Source organism: Coregonus lavaretus (assembly GCF_964263955.1).
Source record: "Coregonus lavaretus genome assembly, chromosome: 10".
NCBI classification, from domain to species: Eukaryota; Metazoa; Chordata; class Actinopteri; order Salmoniformes; family Salmonidae; genus Coregonus; species Coregonus lavaretus.
The window spans coordinates 44,496,926-44,518,320 of record NC_139997.1 but is presented as its reverse complement, the minus strand read 5'-3'; the positions used below and the strand labels follow the sequence as shown (position 1 = coordinate 44,518,320).

The window sequence follows — 21,395 nt, the reverse complement described above, 5'->3', positions numbered from 1 at the left end:
ATCGATCAAAAACACATGCATGGTCACATTGGAGCTCTGTACGGGTGTCCCCGCCTCCCTAACCTGCACCCGGAACACATTCACCTGCTCGTGGTCGAGGGAACGCATGGCATACAGGCTGCCGTTCTCAGAGCTTATGTAGACTAAAGAGGACATGGCCGAGCCTTGCACCTCACGATCCAGGATGGAGAAGAAGAGGTGGGCGTTCTGGCCCAGGTCCTGGTCGAACGCAGACACAGTCAGGATGAGAGCACCAGGGGCATTGTTCTCCGCTATATCAACAGAGTAGGAGGACTGGGAGAAGAGGGAGGCGTTGTCATTTACATCTGAAAGAGCGACCATAATGGACTGTTGTGCAGTGCGAGGGGGAGAGCCGGAGTCTGTGGCTGTCACGGTGATGGTGTATTCAGTCACAGCCGCTCAGTCCAAAGGTCCGTCTGTAACCAGGGCATAGTGCTCCTAAAAGGGGGATATCAACCTACATGGCAAACTAGAGGGAATGCGGACGTCAACCTCCCTATTTTTACCAGTGATCAAGGCTAAAGCAGTGCCTGATTATACATCCTCCTGGACCACTTTAGATAATGAGTTTATGATTATCTTTGGGCTGTTGTCGTTGATGTCCATTATTTTGACTTTAATGTGACAGGAGCCTTCCATGGCGGGGGTCCGTCTATCCCTGGTTTGCACAGTGATGTCATGAATGTCAGCCATTTCATAATCCACCTCTCCTTTCACTCGGATTTCACCCTTTTTCGGATCCACAGTTAAAAGTTTTAGAACCATTTCTGAGGTGTACTTACTAAAGAGGTAAGCTATCTCCCCATTAAGACCAGAATCAGAATCAGATGCATTGAGATCAGTCAATAATGTGCTTGGTGGAGAGTTTTCTAATAAACTACCTGTTGGCTAATTTATTGGCTGGTCAAATACTGGGGCATTGTCATTGACATCTAGTATATTAATAAGAACAGAAGTAGTCCCTGATTCCCTCAGGTTGTCCACCATCTACAGCCTTAAGCAGCAGGTGGAATACTGACTGCTTTTCCCTGTCCAGAGGTTTGTCCAATAATAACTCAGGGAATATATGAAACAGTCGTTAGGACTGAGGATGAATGTGCGTAATGAGTTAATGTCTACATCTAGATCCTGTGTGCTGTCCAAACGAAACCTAGTGCCCGGTGTGGTAGCCTCAGACACTTCAAGATACAACTTTTTTTATGGAAACTGCAGAGAATTGTTATTCACATCCACTATCCCTACCACAAAACGTTGTAATTCCTAAGGGTTTTGCAGAAAAAGTTGAACAGTAAGAGAACTTGTCAAAGTTAATGCAAAGACTTTCTCTGTCCATAGCTTGATTACTGAAACTCGCGTTCACGTCAAAATACTTGGCATAAGACTGACACAACTCGTGGGTTTCTGTTTACAATAATTGGTTTGCGGCCCAAGGCCTTCGCTATGTCCCTGACAAAAGCCACAGGTTTTAATTCCTCCAATTTGGAATAAGAAAGGTCAGCGGAAAGTGATGCGATGTGTAAAGTGGAGAGGAAGAGCCAGAGCACAGGCTATCCCGCAGCCTTTCTTCTTGTCTCCAAAACTCCCATTGTTCAACTCCTCATTTCGGGGAAATATCCCACTTTATCATTGAACCACACAGTAACAAAAATAACCCTGCAATAGCTTCAATAACTTTAACATTTGATCATTTTCTGAGAAAATAAACAAGTGAGGAGAAGGTAACACCGACTCCCTTCACGCGCAAAGTTACTATAGCTTCTAAAAGGAAACTTTTTCAGAGGAGGTGCCTGGGTCTCCAAACAAAGACAGGCAACTCTCCAATTGCAGGACAATACATTGTGCCACATCCACTACACACGCACGTGCAGCCGAACACACACGCGCAAGCACACACGTACACACACACACACCAACAAAACTGGTTATGTACACCGGAATAAAAGATGAATAAGGCCAAATAAAAAACTAAAGATGAGGGAGGTAATGATAATAGACAATGCAACTTTATCTTTGTTTTTCTTGTGCAAAAGCTTTGATAAATCTGGTAAATCGCTCTACTTTGTGCCACCAGGAGACAAATTCTATGAGTCTTCAAAACTAGAAACCTAAACAATACAGATATTATAATATAATTGCCACGAAAGTAACGGTTGTCGTCAATTGAGTCATTCAATAAATATTTGAAACAATTGAAGGTCTATCACAAACCACAAGAAAACAAACGCATACTTTTATAATAAAATGCTTAAAATTAACACACACATATGTGCAATGTAGCCTACCACACCCATTGTCTTATAAATAAATAAGATAGCACTGTCCTAATTCCTATGATGCACTTGAGGGTTGAATACTGACTGAATGTCTATCATTTCTATGCTCACCTGTTGGCTCTCGAAAGTCCACGCACTGTCAGGTAAAGATGCGTCAAGCACGTTTATCATTTCCTTAAAGTCAGTTGTGCTGCTGGGCTTAACGAGGGTGAAATCACTGAACTCTGACATTGGAGAGAGACACGACCTGAAGGACTGACTCTGAGACAATATGTCCCCTCCCAGGACCTCCACATACTTAATAGGGCCGTCAGTGTTGAGCTGGAGCTGCAGGTTTCTGTTGGGATTCTTGTATCCGTCAGAGTCAGCCCGTCTGATACAGCAACTCGAGCTGCTCATACTGTTTCTAACGCACTTCACCACTAAGATGAGAAAAGTCAACAAAGACAAGACGGACACTGAGGCCAGAGAGATTATCAAATAAAAGGTGATTTTACTGTTTCTCTTGCTGGGCTCTGCTTTTTTCTGGCGGTAGTCCGATATGGGTTTGTGTAGCCCGTCCTCTAACAGTATGTTGACTGTGACTGTGGCGGACTGGACCGGCTCCCCATTGTCCTTTATCTCTATAAGCAGCCTCTGAGAGGAGTCATCCTGCTCTGAAACAGCACGTTTAGTCCTCACCTCTCCCGTGTAAAGATTCACACTGAACAGAGACGAGTCTGTGGCCTCTGCAATCCTATAGGAAATCCAGGCGTTATGGCCCGAGTCTGCGTCCACTGCCGATACCTTAGTTGCGAGGTGGCCTGCTTTAGCGGACCGGGGCATCTTCTGATGGGAGCCCATGACAGAGGAGGGGTAAATGACAGCGGGTGCATTGTCGTTCTGGTCCAGGATAAAAACATGAACCGTGGCGTTGCTGCTCAGAGACGGAGAGCCGTTGTCTTTTGCCTGCACCTGAATCTGAAACACCTTCAGTTTCTCATAGTCAAACGAGTGCATGCTGTAGATGCTGCCGTTATCTGAGTTTATGTAAATATAGGAGGAGACAGGCACGTCTTGTACTTTAGAGTCTAATATAGAATAGGAGATCTTAGCATTTTCTCTTATATCTGGATCTGTAGCGTACACTGAACACATTATTGATCCAGCAGCATTGTTCTCTCTGACATAAACAGCGTAAGATGGTTGGGAAAACATTGGCGAATTGTCATTGACGTCAAGAACACTGACAGTAATCATCTTTTTGGATGAGAGAGGAGGTGATCCAGCATCAGCTGCCGTTATCTCAATGGTGTAATCCGGAAATGATTCTCGATCCAAAATGGAGTCGGTAACCAAAGCATAATTATTGGACACTGATTGTTTTAATTTAAAAGGTACGCCTGGTGGTAAACTTAGAGTGACTTTCCCATTATGTCCAAAGTCTATGTCCTTGGCGCTTAGCAGAGCCACAACAGTTCCAATAGGTGCGTCCTCCCTAACGGGGGTAGGATCAGATTTCAAAATAACATCAGGAACATTGTCGTTCACATCCACGACATCTACCTCAACAGTGCACAATCCCTGCATAGTTAGCTGGCCTTTGTCTGTAGCAAGAACATCAAATTTTAAAAAGCGTCCTGTTTCAAAATCTAATTCACCCTTAATGGCGAGCTCTCCCGTTTGTGAGTCGATAGAAAATAGATTCTGAAGTGATTCAGGAGTATGTGGTTCAAATGAATACCATATTTCGCCATTGCCACCTTCGTCAAGATCTACAGCTTTAACAGTCAAAACTACAGTACCGATAAGTGTGTTTTCCAGCAATTTCAAGCCATATAAAGATTCTTCAAAAACAGGTGCATTGTCGTTTTGGTCCAACACCCGAACAGTGATTTTTGTTGTGCCTGACCGGGATGGAGTTCCACCATCTATGGCTGTCAGAATTAGATTGTGTGCTGGTATGTGTTCTCTATCCAACATTTTTTCCAAAGCCAACTCGGGGACTTTGGTTCCATCCTTGCTCGTTTTGACATTTAAAATAAAATTGTCGTTTTTACTTAGCGTGTAGGAACGTATTGAATTTGAACCCACGTCGGGGTCTTGAGCCGATTCTAAACGAAATTGTACACCTGTCAATGTAGACTCTGCAATATTTAGAACATTTTGATTGTTTTGAAAAACTGGAGAATTGTCATTTATATCCTGTAACTCAATTTCAACACGATGGAGCTGTAGTGGGTTTTGTACTATAGCCTCTAAAGGCAACATACAGCTGACGCTTTGTCCGCACAGACTCTCTCTGTCTATTCTCTCATTGACAAGGAGCTCGCCTTTTCCCAAATCCACGCTGAAATACTGCTTGACACCCTCCGAGGCTATCCTCAATTTACGTTCAGATATCTCAGAGATTCCCAAACCCAGATCTATCGCTATGTTCCCAACAACGGATCCCACATTTAGTTCCTCAGGAATGGTATATCGTGTCTGCGCCTCTATTGTATTCCACAAGAGAAAGAACATCCAAAGCGTCCGCAAAGGAAAAAACACAATTCCGATAGGAATCCCCATTTTTTCACAAAATGTAGACTGGGTAGACAACGTGGTTTGCCAGAAAATGTTGGATTAGAAATTATCCAGGTATCATTTTGGTGAACATCTCAAAATGGTTTGTTATCACTGTCCTACTGATATTGCAGCTCCCTCTCTCCCAGCTCATCTGTGCATTGTTATGGTTATGGTTCTGTGGCTCGAGGAGGGACTAGATCTCGTTGTACAGTTCAACACATGATTGGTGCACAGTGCTCCAAAGGATTATGATTGTGAGCAGCAGCACTGCTCCTTAAAGAAACAGTCCAGATCATGATGCAAGAGTGAGAGGAGCTGTTATGAATATCCCTCCTAATGACCATGAGCTGTTTTAACAGCCACATGTTAAATGAGTCATAGTTAGATCTATTACACTAGCTAGTACTGTTATTGTCATTCTGCTTTCCACGTCATAGCGTCACAATGTAACAGTGACGCATACTCCAGATGTATTCTATGGGTGCGTTCGTAAATTCAATCTGGAGTGCCAGAGTATGCTCAGACTGCACTCTGGTCGTTCGTAAATTCAGAGCGTTGTCAGATTGTCCGTTCATAAATTCAGAGCGTTTCGCTCTTGGAGCGTTCAGAACGCACACTGGACGCTCTGGCCGAGGAGTAGGGTTGATCCGAGCGTTCTGACCTCACAACTGCAGTCAAGCATCCAAGCTAACTGGATAACGTTGGCTAGCTTGCTAGCTACTTCCAGACACAAAGGAGAGAAAATATCACTCTGACCATTTTACTCGCCCTAGCAGAGCTGGTTAGGCTGTTTTCATGTTATTCAGAGAGTTGGTGACTGTAACTGTGCTGCTGGCAACAATTTAATTACGCTTTTTTGCCGACGTTTACTGACACTGGCCATATTAAACTGGTGTTGAGCGTTTGTAAATTCATCCGTTATTCTGCGCTATGGCACACAAGCGAGAGTGCTCTGAAATCGGAGTAAGATAGCAGAGTGAATTTACGAATGTCGTCATGATGAATAAAACACACTGCCAGCGCGCCAAAAATGTAATAGTGTAACAGTGACGCACATGACTTCAGAGGTATTCTAAGTTGTAATAATGAATATCACACACTGCCAGAGCACCAAAAATATCACAATGTAACACACACATAACTTCAGAGGCAGTCTAGAACGTATTAATGGATATGACACAAAACCAGATTTGAAGACAAAGAAACATCATAACCTCAAAGCCAGTCAAGAAGATAAACAATCTGTTTCAACAAATGGGAGCACCATATTCATGTTGTGGAACCAAACAAAAAGTCGTTTTGAAAGCTGAAAATTAAATATATTTCGATGAAATTTAGAATATATTTAACACGTTTGCAATGTTATGCTAGGGTGCCAATTTAAAACGCCATTGTTAGAATAAAGGTGTTTTTTTCCGTTTAAGGCCCACATTGGTGGACAGCGCCACACACAAGAATGCGGCAGGCGGTGGGCTATATTAGAAGTACTAATCTACACAAGTCCAAAACGCATTTCTGATGATGAGAGACCAAGTACAATAAACCTTTAAAAACAATACACAAGGTTATTATTAAAATGAGTTCTACTCTAGAGAAGAAACATATAAAACGAATTATTTTTTTATTCTCACCTGTTGACTCTCGAATGTCCACGCGCTGTCTGGTAAAGATGCGTCAAGCACGTTTATCATTTCCTTAAAGTCAGTGGTGCTGCTGGGCTTAAAGAGGGTGAAATCACTGAACTCTGACACTGGAGAGAGACACGACCTGAAGGACTGACTCTGAGACAACATGTCCCCTCCCAGGACCTCCACATACTTAATAGGGCCGTCAGTGTTGAGCTGGAGCTGCAGGTTTCTGTTGGGATTCTTGTATCCGTCAGAGTCAGCCCGTCTGATACAGCAACTCGAGCTGCTCATACTGTTTCTAACGCACTTCACCACTAAGATGAGAAAAGTCAACAAAGACAAGACGGACACTGAGGCCAGAGAGATGATCAAATAAAAGGTGATTTTACTGTTTCTCTTGCTGGTCTCTGCTGTTTTCTGGCGGTGGTCCGAGATGGGTTCGTGTATCCCGTCCTCTAACAGTATGTTGACTGTGACTGTGGCGGACTGGACCGGATCCCCATTGTCCTTTATCTCTATAAGCAGCCTCTGAGAGGAGTCATCCTGCTCAGAAACAGCGCGTTTAGTCCTCACCTCACCTGTATTAATATTAACACTGAACAGAGACGAGTCTGTGACCTCCACCAGCCAATAGGAAATCCAGGCGTTATGGCCCGAGTCTGCATCCACTGCCGATATCTTAGTGGCGAGGTGGCCTGCTTTAGCGGACCGGGTCATCTTCTGATGGGAAACAGAACCCATTACAGTGGAGGGGTAAATAACAGCGGGGGCATTGTCGTTCTGGTCCAGGACAAAAACATGAACCGTGGCGTTGCTGCTCAGAGACGGAGAGCCGTGGTCCTTTGCCTGCACCTGAATCTGAAACACCTTCATTTTCTCATAGTCAAACGAATACATGCTGTAGATGCTGCCGTTATCTGAGTTTATGTAAATATAGGAGGAGACAGGCACGTCTTGTACTTTAGAGTCTAATATAGAATAGGAGATCTTGGCATTTTCTCCAATATCTCGATCTGTAGCGGACACTGAACACATTATTGATCCAGCAGCATTGTTCTCTTTGACATAAACAGTGTAAGATGTTTGGGAGAAAATTGGAGGGTTGTCATTAACGTCAAAAATATTCAGTGTTATGATTTTATTTGAGGTGAGAGGTGGGGACCCTGCATCCGATGCTTCAAGCTCAATACGGTATTCAGGGTATTTCTCTCGGTCTAATGTTGAATCTGTTACTAGTGTGTAATGATTAGAAAATGAGGGGTTTAATTTGAAAGGGTAATCAAAAGACATACGAAGGGAAACCTTACCATTGTCCCCAGAGTCTAAATCCTTGGCACTAATCAGAGCTACCATAGTACCTACCGGGGCATCCTCTCTAACGGGTTTTGGTTTGGAGGTGATGGTGATCTCGGGTGGGTTATCATTAACATCTACTACAGTCACTTGAACACTGCTATGGCTCTCCATAGATGGCGTACCCTTGTCTGCAGCGCATACATCAAATTTAAATGAAGGACTTTTCTCATAATCTAATGACTGTGATAAAGTAATTTCTCCAGTGTCTAGATTTATAACAAATAGCGTTTGAATGGAGTCTGCTGTATGTGATTCGAATGAATACTCTATTTTACTGTTTGTGCCTTCATCCAAGTCGTTGGCTCTAACCGTCAATACTAATGTCCCGGGAACTGTACTTTCGCTCAGTTGGATTTCGTATAAGTCTTGCTCAAAAATGGGCGCATTGTCATTTATGTCTAGCACCCGCACTGCAATTTGCGTGGTTCCAGATCTTGCTGGAGTACCTCCATCAAATGCGGTAAGAATTAGGTTGTGCACTGGTTGCTGTTCCCGGTCTACAGCCTTTTCCAGAATAAGCTCGGGAACTTTTGTGCCATCTTTATTGTTTTTAACTTTCAAAGCAAATAAGTCATTTTTATTCAGAGCATATGAGCGTAAAGCATTGACTCCAACGTCAAGGTCCTGTGCCCTTTCCAAACGAAACCGAACACCAGGGAGAGTTGATTCGGACACTTTTATAGTGTTCTCGTCTGACATGAAACGTGGAGAATTGTCATTTATATCCTGTATTTCCACGTCAATCCGATAAAACTGCAGTGGATCCTCAATGATAAGCTCCAGGGGTAACAAACAACTGGCGCTTAGTGCGCACAGACTCTCTCTGTCTATTCGCTCATTAACAATGAGTTCGCCCTTTCCCAAATCCACACTGAAATACTGCTTACCAGCCTCGGAGGCTATCCTCAGTTTACGATCAGAGATCTTTGAGATTTCCAAGCCCAAGTCCTTAGCTATATTCCCAACAACAGAGCCCACGTTCAATTCCTCAGGAATGGTGTATCGAGTCTGCGCCTCAATTGTATTCCACAAGAGAAAGAACACCCACGGCGCCTGCCATGGCGAAACCTTAGTCTTTACTAGCGTCCACATCTCCACAAATAGTGTGCAATAGACACAGAACTTGATCCGTCACACATCGCAAGTGAACGCAATGGAACTTGCAAAGACCCCGTAAATTATTAAATGAACAATGTAAAAACGGATATAAATCCAATAGGCTACATGTACATCGATGTGAGCCTAGCTCTGTCTCTCCCAGCTCTGTACACGGTAAGGGATACCGTGGTGTGGTTGGGGGTGGGACTAGATCTCTTTGTACAGTTCAGCTTATGATTGGTTTACAGAGCTCCAATAATTACCACTAGAAGCAGTTCTGAATTAAAGAAACAGTGCAACCAAAGATAGAGGATGAAAGTTAATGCTATAGGCCAGTGTTTCTCCAGTCCAGTCCAATGGGTGAATAATACTGTCAAAATAGCATATTGACATTAATGTGAAAACTACAGCACAACAATTGTATGTACTGTGTATTATTAAAAAACACAGTTCTAAAATAGCACAAAACCTCCTATATGCATGAAAATGTATCCCCGATCATAAACACTATATACTGACAGAACATACATAATCTAGGCCGTTGATTCAGAATCAACGTGGGGAAGAATATTGGCATTCCTATTAGTTTTCAGTACAGAGATAGTGGACAGCGTCAAACTGAACAACAAAGGGAAACTGAACCACTGTGTACACTGCGCAGCACAAACCGATTCAAGACATGGACAGTTCAAATAATTGCTAGAGAACACGTGCAAAACCTAAGTCAAAAACAAAAGTAAAAGCAAAATGGAAAGAAAAGGCAGGAGATGTATTTATGAAACCACGCAGCCATCCCAGCCGTAGAAATCTACTAATAAAACAGGCCATCAACGTGAGGAAGAATTCATGCATTTGCTTTCACTTCAGCACCACGGCAGTGGACCACACCAAAATGCAACACTGACGATAGACAGCGTAGCACAAACTAATTAATGGACAATCCAAATAATTAATTAAGTTGTTAACGATTTCCATAGGATAAAAATAAATGGTAGAACATTGAAGGAAACATATTTATGAAACCACACAGAGGTATTATGCATAGGGCGTAGAAATCTACCAATAGGAGCTAATATGACGAATCCAAACAATATGCTCACCTGTTGGCTCTCGAACGTCCACGCACTGTCAGGTAAAGATGCGTCAAGTACGTTTATAATTTCCTTAAAGTCAGTGGTGCTGCTGGGCTTAAAGAGGGTGAAATCACTGAACTCTGACACTGGAGAGAGACACGACCTGAAGGACTGACTCTTAGACAACATGTCCCCTCCCAGGACCTCCACATACTTAATAGGGCCGTCAGTGTTGAGCTGGAGCTGCAGGTTTCTGTTGGGATTCTTGTATCCGTCAGAGTCAGCCCGTCTGATACAGCAACTCGAGCTGCTCATACTGTTTCTAACGCACTTCACCACTAAGATGAGAAAAGTCAACAAAGACAAGCCGGACACTGAGGCCAGAGAGATTATCAAATAAACTATGATTTTACTGTTTCTCTTGCTGGGCTCTGCTGTTTTCTGGCGGTAGTCCGAGACGGGTTCTTGCAGCCCGTCCTCTAACAGTATGTTGACTGTGACTGTGGCGGACTGGACCGGTTCCCCATTGTCCTTTATCTCTATAAGCAGCCTCTGAGAGGAGTCATCCTGCTCGGAAACAGCGCGTTTAGTCCTCACTTCTCCCGTGTAAAGATTCACACTGAACAGAGACGAGTCTGTGGCCTCCGCCAGCTTATAGGAAATCCAGGCGTTATGGCCCGAGTCTGCATCCACTGCCGATATCTTAGTGGCGAGGTGGCCTGCTTTAGCGGATCGGGGCATCTTCTGATGGGAGACAGAGCCCATTAGAGCGGAGGGGTAAATAACAGCGGGGGCATTGTCGTTCTGGTCCAGAATAAAAACATGAACCGTGACGTTGCTGCTCAGAGACGGAGAGCCGTGGTCCTTTGCCTGCACCTGAATCTGAAACACATTCAGTTTCTCATAGTCAAACGAGTGCATGCTGTAGATGCTGCCGTTATCTGGATTCAAGTAAATATAGGAAGAGACAGACACGTCTTGTACTTTAGAGTGTAATATAGAATAGGAGATCTTGGCATTTTCTCCTATATCTGGATCTGTAGCGGACACTGAACACATTATTGATCCGGCAGCATTGTTCTCTTTGACATAAACAGTGTAAGACGGCTGAGAGAAAACTGGAGGGTTGTCATTAACGTCTAAAACTCGTACAATAACTTCCTTTTGTGAAGTGAGGGGGGGAGAGCCCGAATCAGAGCCGACAATTTTCAGCTTGTATTCAGAAAGTACCTCTCGGTCGAGTTTAGAGTCTGTAACTATTGCATAATTGTCTGCAAACGACGTTTTCAGTTTAAATGGATATCTACCTAGTAAACTCAAATGGACCTTCCCATTATCCACTGAATCTAGATCTTTTGCGCCTATCAAAGCAACAACTGTTCCTAAAGGAGCATCTTCTTTCACAGGGTTAGGTAAAGAGGTAAGGACTATTTCAGGTGCGTTATCGTTCACATCTAATATATCTATCTGAACAGAGCAGTGGCCTTCCAAAGCGGCAACTGCTTTGTCTGTTGCGCGGATATTAAATTCATAAGTGTGAATCTCTTCATAATCTAGACTACCAGTCACAGTGATCTGTCCAGACTCAGAGTCAATAGAAAACATTTCATGTATGATGTCTGGCGTCTGCTCAGCAAAGGAGTATTGTACCACTCCATTAGCACCATCGTCAGCATCAGCGGCTTTAACGACTATCACCACTGTACTTTCCGGTGCATTTTCTCGTAAAGAAGATTCATAAAGAGATTTCTCAAAGATTGGGGCATTGTCATTTACATCTACAACTTGAACAGTGACATCCGTAGTTCCTGAAAGGGCCGGGCTACCCCCATCTAATGCTGTCAGCACAAGCTGATGAACAGCCTGTTTCTCTCTGTCTAGCGCTTTTTGTAAAACTAACTCTGGTATTTTCGTCCCATCTCTACTTGTCTTAACATTTAAAACAAACAAGTCATTTTGATTTAATTTATATGAGCTGAGGGAATTGGAGCCCACATCAGGATCTTTTGCACCTGTAAGTGGAAATCGTGTCCCGGTCGCTGTAGATTCTGCAATATTAAGAACCCGTTCGGTAGAAAGAAAGACTGGGCCATTATCATTGATATCCTGGACTTCCACCTCAACACGGTAAAGCTGGAGGGGTTCCTCAATAACAACCTGCAGTGGTAACAGACAACTGGCGCTTTTTCCGCAAAGACGCTCTCTGTCTATCCTCTCCTTGACAACCAACTCGCCTTTTCTCAAATCCACACTGAAATACTGCTTATCAGCCTCGGAGGCTATCCTTAGTTTACGCACAAAAATCTCAGATGCTTCCAAACCAAGATCCTTTGCTATATTACCAACAATAGATCCTTCTTTCAATTCCTCTGGAATAGTGTAGCGGATCTGCGCTTCTATTGTATTCCACAGCAGAAAGAACAACCAAAACGCCCCTTCAGGCAGAATCATCCCCATTTCCAAAGAAGATGTACATTTGATGCAAACGAAGTTCTGGATTGCAAAACATCGCAGTCATAAGCAATTTGATCATGAATATTCCAGTATCTTTTTAGCACAAAATATTGCAAAAATATTCCCTTTCACTGATACGATGTGAGCGTAGCTCCGTCTCTCCCACCTCTGTGCATTGCATGGGTTACTGTTCTGTGGCTGGGGGAGGGAGTAGATCTCTTTGTACAAAGCTGCATGGTATTGGTGCTCAGCGCTCCAATAGATTATGACTGGGAGCAGTGCTGCATTAAAGCAGCAGTACAGGCCCAGTACAGTGCTACACTCGAATGAAAAAAAGATGAAAACCACATTACTACGGACATTGAAATTGAAGTAGAATGCAACAATATACTTTCTGTTAGGGTGCGTTCATAAATTTGCTTTGGCTATCTACTGCTATTTCAGAGCACTCTCGTCTGAGTGTGCCAGAGCGCAGAATAACGGATGAATTTACGAAATCTCAACACCAGTTAAATATGGCCGGTGTCAGTAAAGTCGGCAAAAAGCGTAATTAAAATGTTGCCAGCAGCACAGTTACAGTCACCAACGCTCTGGATAACATGAACACAGCCTAACCACCTCTGCTAGGGCAAGTCAAATGGTCAGAGTGAGATTTTATCTAATTTGTGTCTGGAAGTAGCTAGCAACCTAGCTAACGTTAGCCAGTTAGCTTGAATGCTTGACTGCGGTTGTGAGGTCAGAACGCTCAGATCATCCCTACTCCTGGGACAGAGCGTCCAGTGTGTGCTCTGAACGCTCTGAGAGTGAAACGCTCTGAATTTACGAACGGACACGCACTCTGAGCGCACTCTGGCACTCCAGATTGAATTTGCGAACACACCCTTAAAGTAACAATGGGTCCCCAATATTTTGTAACGTGTCCTGTTAATGCAATATTGACGTTTTTTCCCTATCAAACCCTTAGAAAAGAAAAGCAATTCATCTTTGGAAAAAAAACACTTGGGTACCCTGACATTATGAGCGGTAAATCATTGGAAATTAACAATTTGATTCAATGCAATTCCCCCCTCCTGCAAATCAAAGATGTACTTATCTGTTCAGCTTTTTGGTTTCTGGATATACCAATTCTACTCCTGAGCATTTTTTAAAATTCAGTGCTATCATGGCACTTGCTTTCTCCTTAAAATTCAATGTGTGATGTGATAGGCCTACCCTGAACCCATGTTATCCATATGCCTATTAAAAACAGTAGGCATAGCCGTGGAAAGGCCTGGGGGAGATGTTTAGAGTTGGGGAAGTTAATAAAATAGTTAGCTAGCCTAACAACAGACAGATTAAAGTCTTATCTTTTCAGTAGTAGGCTAGCCATTTGCTTTCCAAACTGTTTTCCCCGTGAATGTATTTTGAAATATTGTGAAAGGCCAGGCAATTTTAGCTGCTTTAATATTAGGCTACTGTTGTGATGCATAATTGCCATGGTAAATTGGAATGTCCAGTCAATTAGCATTATGGGTAATGAAGTAATTCTACAGACTCAAAATTGGCCTACAAACGCTTACATCGTGTGCATTATGACAGCTGAATCTCCTGTAGTAACCGTGCCATTCCAAAAATACCTAACACAGATGAATATAAAGTGGCCAGTAGCATGTAGGCTGCAGTTACATGATGCAACTTGCACGCTCCACGAAATGAAAGAAAACCCTGCAACTAATAAGAAACAACAAGGTGGGCAGAGAAGACATAACCCAAATGGGAGCTGTAAAAATAAATATATAAAGGTTTATGTACAAGGTTTGGAAGTCAAATAGTTACATTTTGAGTGGAAGTCAATAAATTAAATTTTTGAAGTGAACCCAGACCTCTCTCTGACCAGTTTCAACTGAAATTGTTCAACATGAGTTGCACTAACGTTAGCTAGCAAGTTTTTTGCTAGTATGGCTAGATCGTTGCTAGCTAACTAGCTAACTTGATCAAACAGTGCTGGTAATTTTTTTTTTGTATAGCTAGCTAAATAGTACAGCCAGCATTTTGACTAACTCTATCCTTATACAGTAACGAAACGGTGGGATAAACAATATGACAGAAGCAGCTTCAATTTGATTGGCTGTTGAATGCAATTTTAATCGCGTTTGAGTTGCTTTATGTAACCACAAAGTTGCTTGAGATGATGTCACTTGCAACCTGCAACAACAATTGTGTGATAGTTGCTTCGTGTAACCCCAGCCTAAGAGGATAAAGCGCTTCTTTTGAGCCTAAAATGAAGAAGATCGCTGCAAACTTGTAGGAGTAGACGCTCCAGCAGCTGAGAGGCTTGTGGTGTGATAATATATATTGTCAGAGCGAGTAACAGAACCAAACAACACAGCACAGTACAAAACAACCAAGGTGTTCAGTTCTACTAGTTGAGGTATTAAAAGAGTCCAATGCTGCTAGTGAAGAACTGAATCCCTCAGCACTCCCCAATATTCAAGCACCGCAGACAGCAACAAAACAACCACGTTCAGCGAGTCAGAATTGCAGCCTGATTGCTGGACCTTGGACAGCGCAAAGTCATTGCGGTCAGGCTGACTATGCAGCACATAGTCTCATAAAGGCAAGACGTTTATAAAAACAACCACAAAACACAGGAAGTAATTATCAATATACGAAAACATATTCAATTCAAGTATACAATATTTGCTCTAATGTAGTCATTGAAATATGAATAATAGATTAGAACACTGGACAATTGCATAACCCTACTTTAAGCAGGAATTGTGCTCACCTGTTGGCTCTCGAACGTCCATGTACTGTCAGGTAAAGATGCATCAAGCACGTTTATCATTTCGTTAAAGTCAGTGGTGCTGCTGGGTTTAACGAGGGTGAAATCACTGAACTCTGACATTGGAGAGAGACACGACCTGAACGACTGGCTCTGAGACAACATGTCCCCTCCCAGGACCTCCACATACTTAATAGGGCCGTCAGTGTTGAGCTGGAGCTGCAGGTTTCTGTTGGGATTCTTGTATCCGTTAGAGTCAGCCCGTCTGATACAGCAACTCGAGCTGCTCCTACTGTTTCTAATGCACTTCACCACTAAGATGAGAAAAGTCAACAAAGACAAGACGGACACTGAGGCCAGAGAGATTATCAAATAAAAGGTGATTTTACTGTTTCTCTTGCTGGGCTCTGCTGTTTTCTGGCGGTAGTCCGATATGGGTTTGTGTAGCCCGTCCTCTAACAGTATGTTGACTGTGACTGTGGCTGACTGGACCGGCTCCCCATTGTCCTTTATCTCTATAAGCAGCCTCTGAGAGGAGTCATCCTGCTCCGAAACAGCGCGTTTAGTCCTCACCTCACCTGTATAAATATTAACACTGAACAGAGACGAGTCTGTGACCTCCACCAGCCTATAGGAAATCCAGGAGTTATGGCCCGAGTCTGCGTCCACTGCCGATATCTTAGTGGCGAGGTGGCCTGCTTTAGCGGACCGGGGCATCTTCTGATGGGAAACAGAACCCATGACAGCGGAGGTGTATATAATAGCGGGGCATTGTCGTTCTGGTCCAGGACAAAAACATGTACCGTGACGTTGCTGCTCAGAGACGGAGAGCCGTGGTCCTTTGCCTGCACCTGAATCTGAAACACCTTCAGTTTCTCATAGTCAAACGAGTGCATGCTGTAGATGCTGCCGTTATCTGAGTTTATGTAAATATAGGAGGAGACAGACAGGTCTTGTACTTTAGAGTGTAATATAGAATAGGAGATCTTAGCATTTTCACCCATGTCTGTATCAGAGGCGGACACTGAGCTCAGGGTAGATCCCGGGGTGCCATTTTCTTTAACATAAACAGTATATGAGGGCTGGGAAAACACTGGAGGGTTATCATTTACATCTAAGGTTTTCACAGTCACGTTTTTCTTTGTAGATAAAGGTGGGGACCCTGAATCGTCTCTCGGTCTATTGGGCCGTTGGTCACTAGTGCGTAATGGTTGGTGACGGAGGGCTTCAGGGTGAACGGTGAGCCCGGTGTCATGTTTAACTTTACTTTGCCATTCTCACCACCATCTAAGTCTTTAGCGCGAATCAATGCAATAACCATCCCGGGGGATGAATTCTCTGGTATTGGACTGGTGAGTGAGGTTATAATAATTTCAGGGGCATTATCATTAACATCAGCAATCTTTATCTTTATACTGCATTGTCCCTCCATTTGTGGATTGCCTTTATCTTTTGCCATTATGTCGAATTTATGCAAATGTGTTTGTTCATAATCAAGCTGCCCTTTGATAGTTATATCTCCAGTATTAGAGTCAACATCAAGTAATGACATTATTGTATCGGGGGTTTGGTCTGCAAAGAAATATTCGATCTTTCCATTCGTCAGAATCAGTTGCTTTGACGTTTACAACCTGAGCTCAACCTGAGCTCTGGTATTTTTGTGCCATCTTGGGTCTTCACATTTAACACAAAATTCTCATCATCACTGACACTATAGGACCGTAAGGAGTTTGATGCTACGTCAGGGTCATGTGTGCTTTCCATTGTGAACTTAGCACCTGCAGTGATAGACTCAGCTATTTTCAAAACCCTTTCATTCGTAAGGAAACTCGGAGAATGATCATTTATATCCTGTATGTCGATTTCAATGCGATGTAGCTGTAAGGGATTTTCAACTATAACCTCCAATGGTAACAGACAAGGGACGCTCTCTCCACATAACTCCTCCCTGTCTATCCTCTCATTGACAACCAGTTCACCCTTTCCCAAATCCACACTGAAATACTGCTTACCAGCATCAGAGGCTATCCTTAGTTTACGGTCATAAAGCTCAGATATTCCCAAGCCCAAGTCCTTATCTATTTTCCCAACAACAGAGCCCACGTTCAATTCCTCAGGTATAGTGTATAGAATCTGCGCCTCTATTGTATTCCAAAGGAGAACAAATTGATAAATCCACAACACTTGCCACCTCAATTGGCCACGAATCCTCATTTTCCTTTGTTCCATTGAGTCTCCTGTTCACAGGAAATACCATCACACAATATGGAAATAAAAGTTATTCGCGGTACACTTTTCTACAAATTTCAAACAGACTGTGTTTTGTTTCCAGTCAGTGCAAGTGTATCTCCACGATCTGAGCATTGTAGGCTAAGGGATGATATGCTGAGGCTGAGGGGAGGGAGTAGATCCCTTTGTATGGCTCTACACAGTATTGGTGCAGAGAACTCTCTGCTACAGACCAATCACAGATTCACTGTTTCTTAAAGGTACACTATGCTTACACTGTAGAAGAACGCTTAAAACACAGAAACAGATGAGCAGCACAATGTATTCACTCACAAGTATAAGATGTTACTTTGATTCAAAAGTAATAAAGGTGCTACTTTACTAAACAGATGTGGTAATTCTCTATATTCTGAAGAAAAAAAATGTAAATATAGGCCTATATTATTATTATAGTTATATTATTATTATAGTTATTATTATTATTATAGTTATTATTATTATTATTATTATCGTTATTGTTATTGTTAATATTATTGTTATTATTATTATTGATATTGTTAATATTATTATTGTTATTATTATTATTATTATTATTATTATTATTATTATTATTATTCCTATAATTATAATTATTAAGCCCTCCGTTTACTGTACTCTTTCTGCCGTCGTGTGGCAATGAGAGGGAAGCACAGCCTAGTGGTGTTCTCATAGCGCGTCATAAAAGGCAGGGAGCCAGTCTCTTTCATCCCCTCACACACACAAGTCTAATCCCAGTAGCCTGCTCAGCATGAACGGGAGGGGGGAGTAACGGGCTAGGAATAAAAGGATCACGAGAGGGGGAAGTGATGAGGAGGATAGAGGTTTGACGCACACATGCTGTACACGCTCGCACACACACGCACACACACGCACGCACACACACACGCACGCGCGCGATTTAGTAGTGTATATTTCCATACCGGTAGTACATACACTGAGTGTTCAAAATATTTAGAAAACATACTCTTTCCATGACAAACTGACTAGGCGAATCCAGGTGAAAGCTATATTTCCTTGTTGATCTCACTTGTTAAATCCACTTCAATCAGTGTAGATGAAGGGGAGGAGACAGGTTATTGAAGGATTTTTATGCCTTGAGAAAATTGAGACATGGATTGTGTATGTGTGCCCTTCAGAGGGTGAATGGGCAAAACAAAATATTTAAGTGCCTTTGAACAGGGTATGGTAGTAGGTGCCAGGCGTACCGGTTTGAGTGTTTCAAGAACTGCAACTCTGCTAGGTTTTTCACACGCAACAGTTTCCCGTGTGTATCAAGAATGGTCCACCACCCAAAGGACATCCAGCCAACTTGACACAACTGTGAGAAGCATTGGAGTCAACATGGTCCAGCATTCCTGTCAACGCTTTCGACACCTTGTAGAGTCCATGCCCCAGACGAATTGAGGCTGTTCTGAGGGCAAAAGGGTGTGCAACTCAATATGCGTAAGGTGTTCCTAATGTTTTGTACACACAATGTATTTCATTATTTTACTAATTTGCCTATCTAACTGATCGAGGAAGCCTTTAACAAATATAGTTTATATCTGTGTCTTTAGGCTATGTGTCTGACCACCACAATATAAATTCGTCCACACTGATTTTTAACAACATTAGGCTACAACTGTGGGACATAGATTATCTCAATCTCCCTGGAAACCGCTGGAGCTCCAATTACAGCGTTAGATGAAAAGAGAGGTTTAATTATGAATCATGCTCATAAATCATATCACAGTGTCATGTAATATGGGCCAGGTCGACAAAACACAAATATAGTCGTATTTCATCACAATGATCAGTGGCAGATTACGACCCACCTGTGCAGCACCATTTTATCCAATCCCTTAAAGTAGGTGCGCTGAGGCAGAAAGGAGACCTAAACGCGCTGCACAGACTGAGCCGAGCATTTCAGCACCACACGGGTGGACAGCGCCACACAGGCAGACAGCTCACGCTGGTGCATGCGGCAGAAAATAGGCAGCACGAGAGTTGCATAAACAATGCGCGCCTGTTTCCACTCACTGGAAAGGAAAACACGAGCTAACTGAACAGTTACTTCCTTAGATAAACAGCTTGGTAGCATTTCCTGAGGTAGAATACTCATTTCAATGCCCCCAAAGCGCTATGTTCAAGGAACTGCATATACATGTCTGCATTTCATTCCGCTATTTGTCCCGTGACCAGACACTTCTTTATCATTCATGAGTTGGGCCTCAATAGCTGAATACGTAAACAAGATGGAAAGCCCCTTCTAAGGTACATATAAATAATGATTGAATGGTCCTTTACCCAAAGGAAGATGTGATTGACACAGGTACCGACATATTCATTACACATACAGTGGGGGAAAAAGTATTTAGTCAGCCACCAATTGTGCAAGTTCTCCCACTTAAAAAGATGAGAGAGGCCTGTAATTTTCATCATAGGTACACGTCAACTATGACAGACAAAATGAGAGAAAAAAATTCCAGAAAATCACATTGTAGGATTTTTAATGAATTTATTTGCAAATTATGGTGGAAAATAAGTATTTGGTCAATAACAAAAGTTTCTCAATAATTTGTTATATACCCTTTGTTGGCAATGACACAGGTCAAACGTTTTCTGTAAGTCTTCACAAGGTTTTCACACACTGTTGCTGGTATTTTGGCCCATTCCTCCATGCAGATCTCCTCTAGAGCAGTGATGTTTTGGGGCTGTCGCTGGGCAACACAGACTTTCAACTCCCTCCAAAGATATTCTATGGGGTTGAGATCTGGAGACTGGCTAGGCCACTCCAGGACCTTGAAATGCTTCTTACGAAGCCACTCCTTCGGCATTCTCATGCTGAAAGACCCAGCCACGTTTCATCTTCAATGCCCTTGCTGATGGAAGGAGGTTTTCACTCAAAATCTCACGATACATGGCCCCATTCATTCTTTCCTTTACACGGATCAGTCGTCCTGGTCCCTTTGCAGAAAAACAGCCCCAAAGCATGATGTTTCCACCCCCATGCTTCACAGTAGGTATGGTGTTCTTTGGATGCAACTCAGCATTCTTTGTCCTCCAAACACGACGAGTTGAGTTTTTACCAAAAAGTTATATTTTGGTTTCATCTGACCATATGACATTCTCCCAATCCTCTTCTGGATCATCCAAATGCACTCTAGCAAACTTCAGACGGGCCTGGACAGGCTTAAGCAGGGGGACACGTCTGGCACTGCAGGATTTGAGTCCCTGGCGGCGTAGTGTGTTACTGATGGTAGGCTTTGTTACTTTGGTCCCAGCTCTCTGCAGGTCATTCACTAGGTCCCCCCGTGTGGTTCTGGGATTTTTGCTCACCGTTCTTGTGATCATTTTGACCCCACGGGGTGAGATCTTGCGTGGAGCCCCAGATCGAGGAAGATTATCAGTGGTCTTGCATGTCTTCCATTTCCTAATAATTGCTCCCACAGTTGATTTCTTCAAACCAAGCTGCTTACCTATTGCAGATTCAGTCTTCCCAGCCTGGTGCAGGTCTACAATTTTGTTTCTGATGTCCTTTGACAGCTCTTTGGTCTTGGCCATAGTGGAGTTTGGAGTGTGACTGTTTGAGGTTGTGGACAGGTGTCTTTTATACTGATAACAAGTTCAAACGGGTGCCATTAATACAGGTAACGAGTGGAGGACAGAGGAGCCTCTTAAAGAAGAAGTTACAGGTCTGTGAGAGCCAGAAATCTTGCTTGTTTGTAGGTGACCAAATACTTATTTTCCACCATAATTTGCAAATAAATTCATTAAAAATCCTACAATGTGATTTTTTTTCTCAATTTGTCTGTCATAGTTGACGTGTACCTATGATGAAAATTACAGGCCTCTCTCATCTTTTTAAGTGGGAGAACTTGCACAATTGGTGGCTGACTAAATACTTTTTTTCCCCACTGTATTTTAATTTATC

General features: G+C 42.8%; 4 protein-coding genes and 3 pseudogenes across 7 annotated transcripts in view; all 7 read right to left on the bottom strand.

Moving 5' to 3' along the window:
* Positions 1-342, bottom strand: part of LOC311135779 (protocadherin alpha-C2-like) — a gene marked incomplete at both ends in the record, with an annotated part of 924 nt that extends 582 nt beyond the window's left edge. The window contains one exon of the mRNA XM_084169822.1: positions 1-342. This exon is cut by the window's left edge and continues 582 nt beyond it. Within this exon, the coding sequence (XP_084025948.1) occupies positions 1-342 (342 nt within the window).
* The window catches only part of LOC311136014 (protocadherin gamma-A11-like), a gene marked incomplete at its 5' end in the record, with an annotated part of 87,279 nt that overhangs the window by 7,805 nt on the left and 58,079 nt on the right, over positions 1-21,395 (bottom strand). The window lies entirely within an intron of this gene.
* On the bottom strand, positions 2,343-8,917 carry LOC311135776 (protocadherin gamma-C5-like; the record flags this gene model as incomplete). Its single annotated transcript, XM_084169820.1, has 3 exons — positions 2,343-3,880; positions 4,079-4,505; positions 8,579-8,917. 3 exons carry the CDS (start codon positions 8,915-8,917, stop codon positions 2,343-2,345), a joined length of 2,304 nt encoding a protein of 767 aa, XP_084025946.1.
* On the bottom strand, positions 6,726-7,936 carry LOC311135778 (protocadherin gamma-C5-like; annotated as a pseudogene). The gene has a single exon. The product of its transcript is annotated as a protocadherin gamma-C5-like (transcript).
* On the bottom strand, positions 10,277-11,601 carry LOC311135775 (protocadherin gamma-C5-like; annotated as a pseudogene). Its single transcript has one exon. The product of its transcript is annotated as a protocadherin gamma-C5-like (transcript).
* On the bottom strand, positions 15,197-16,839 carry LOC311135774 (protocadherin gamma-C5-like; annotated as a pseudogene). The gene has a single exon. The product of its transcript is annotated as a protocadherin gamma-C5-like (transcript).
* On the bottom strand, positions 16,859-17,428 carry LOC311135773 (protocadherin gamma-C5-like; the record flags this gene model as incomplete). The annotated part of the gene is made up of 1 exon (XM_084169819.1): positions 16,859-17,428. A coding segment is annotated over one exon (570 nt), but the record flags the coding sequence as incomplete, so codon positions are not given.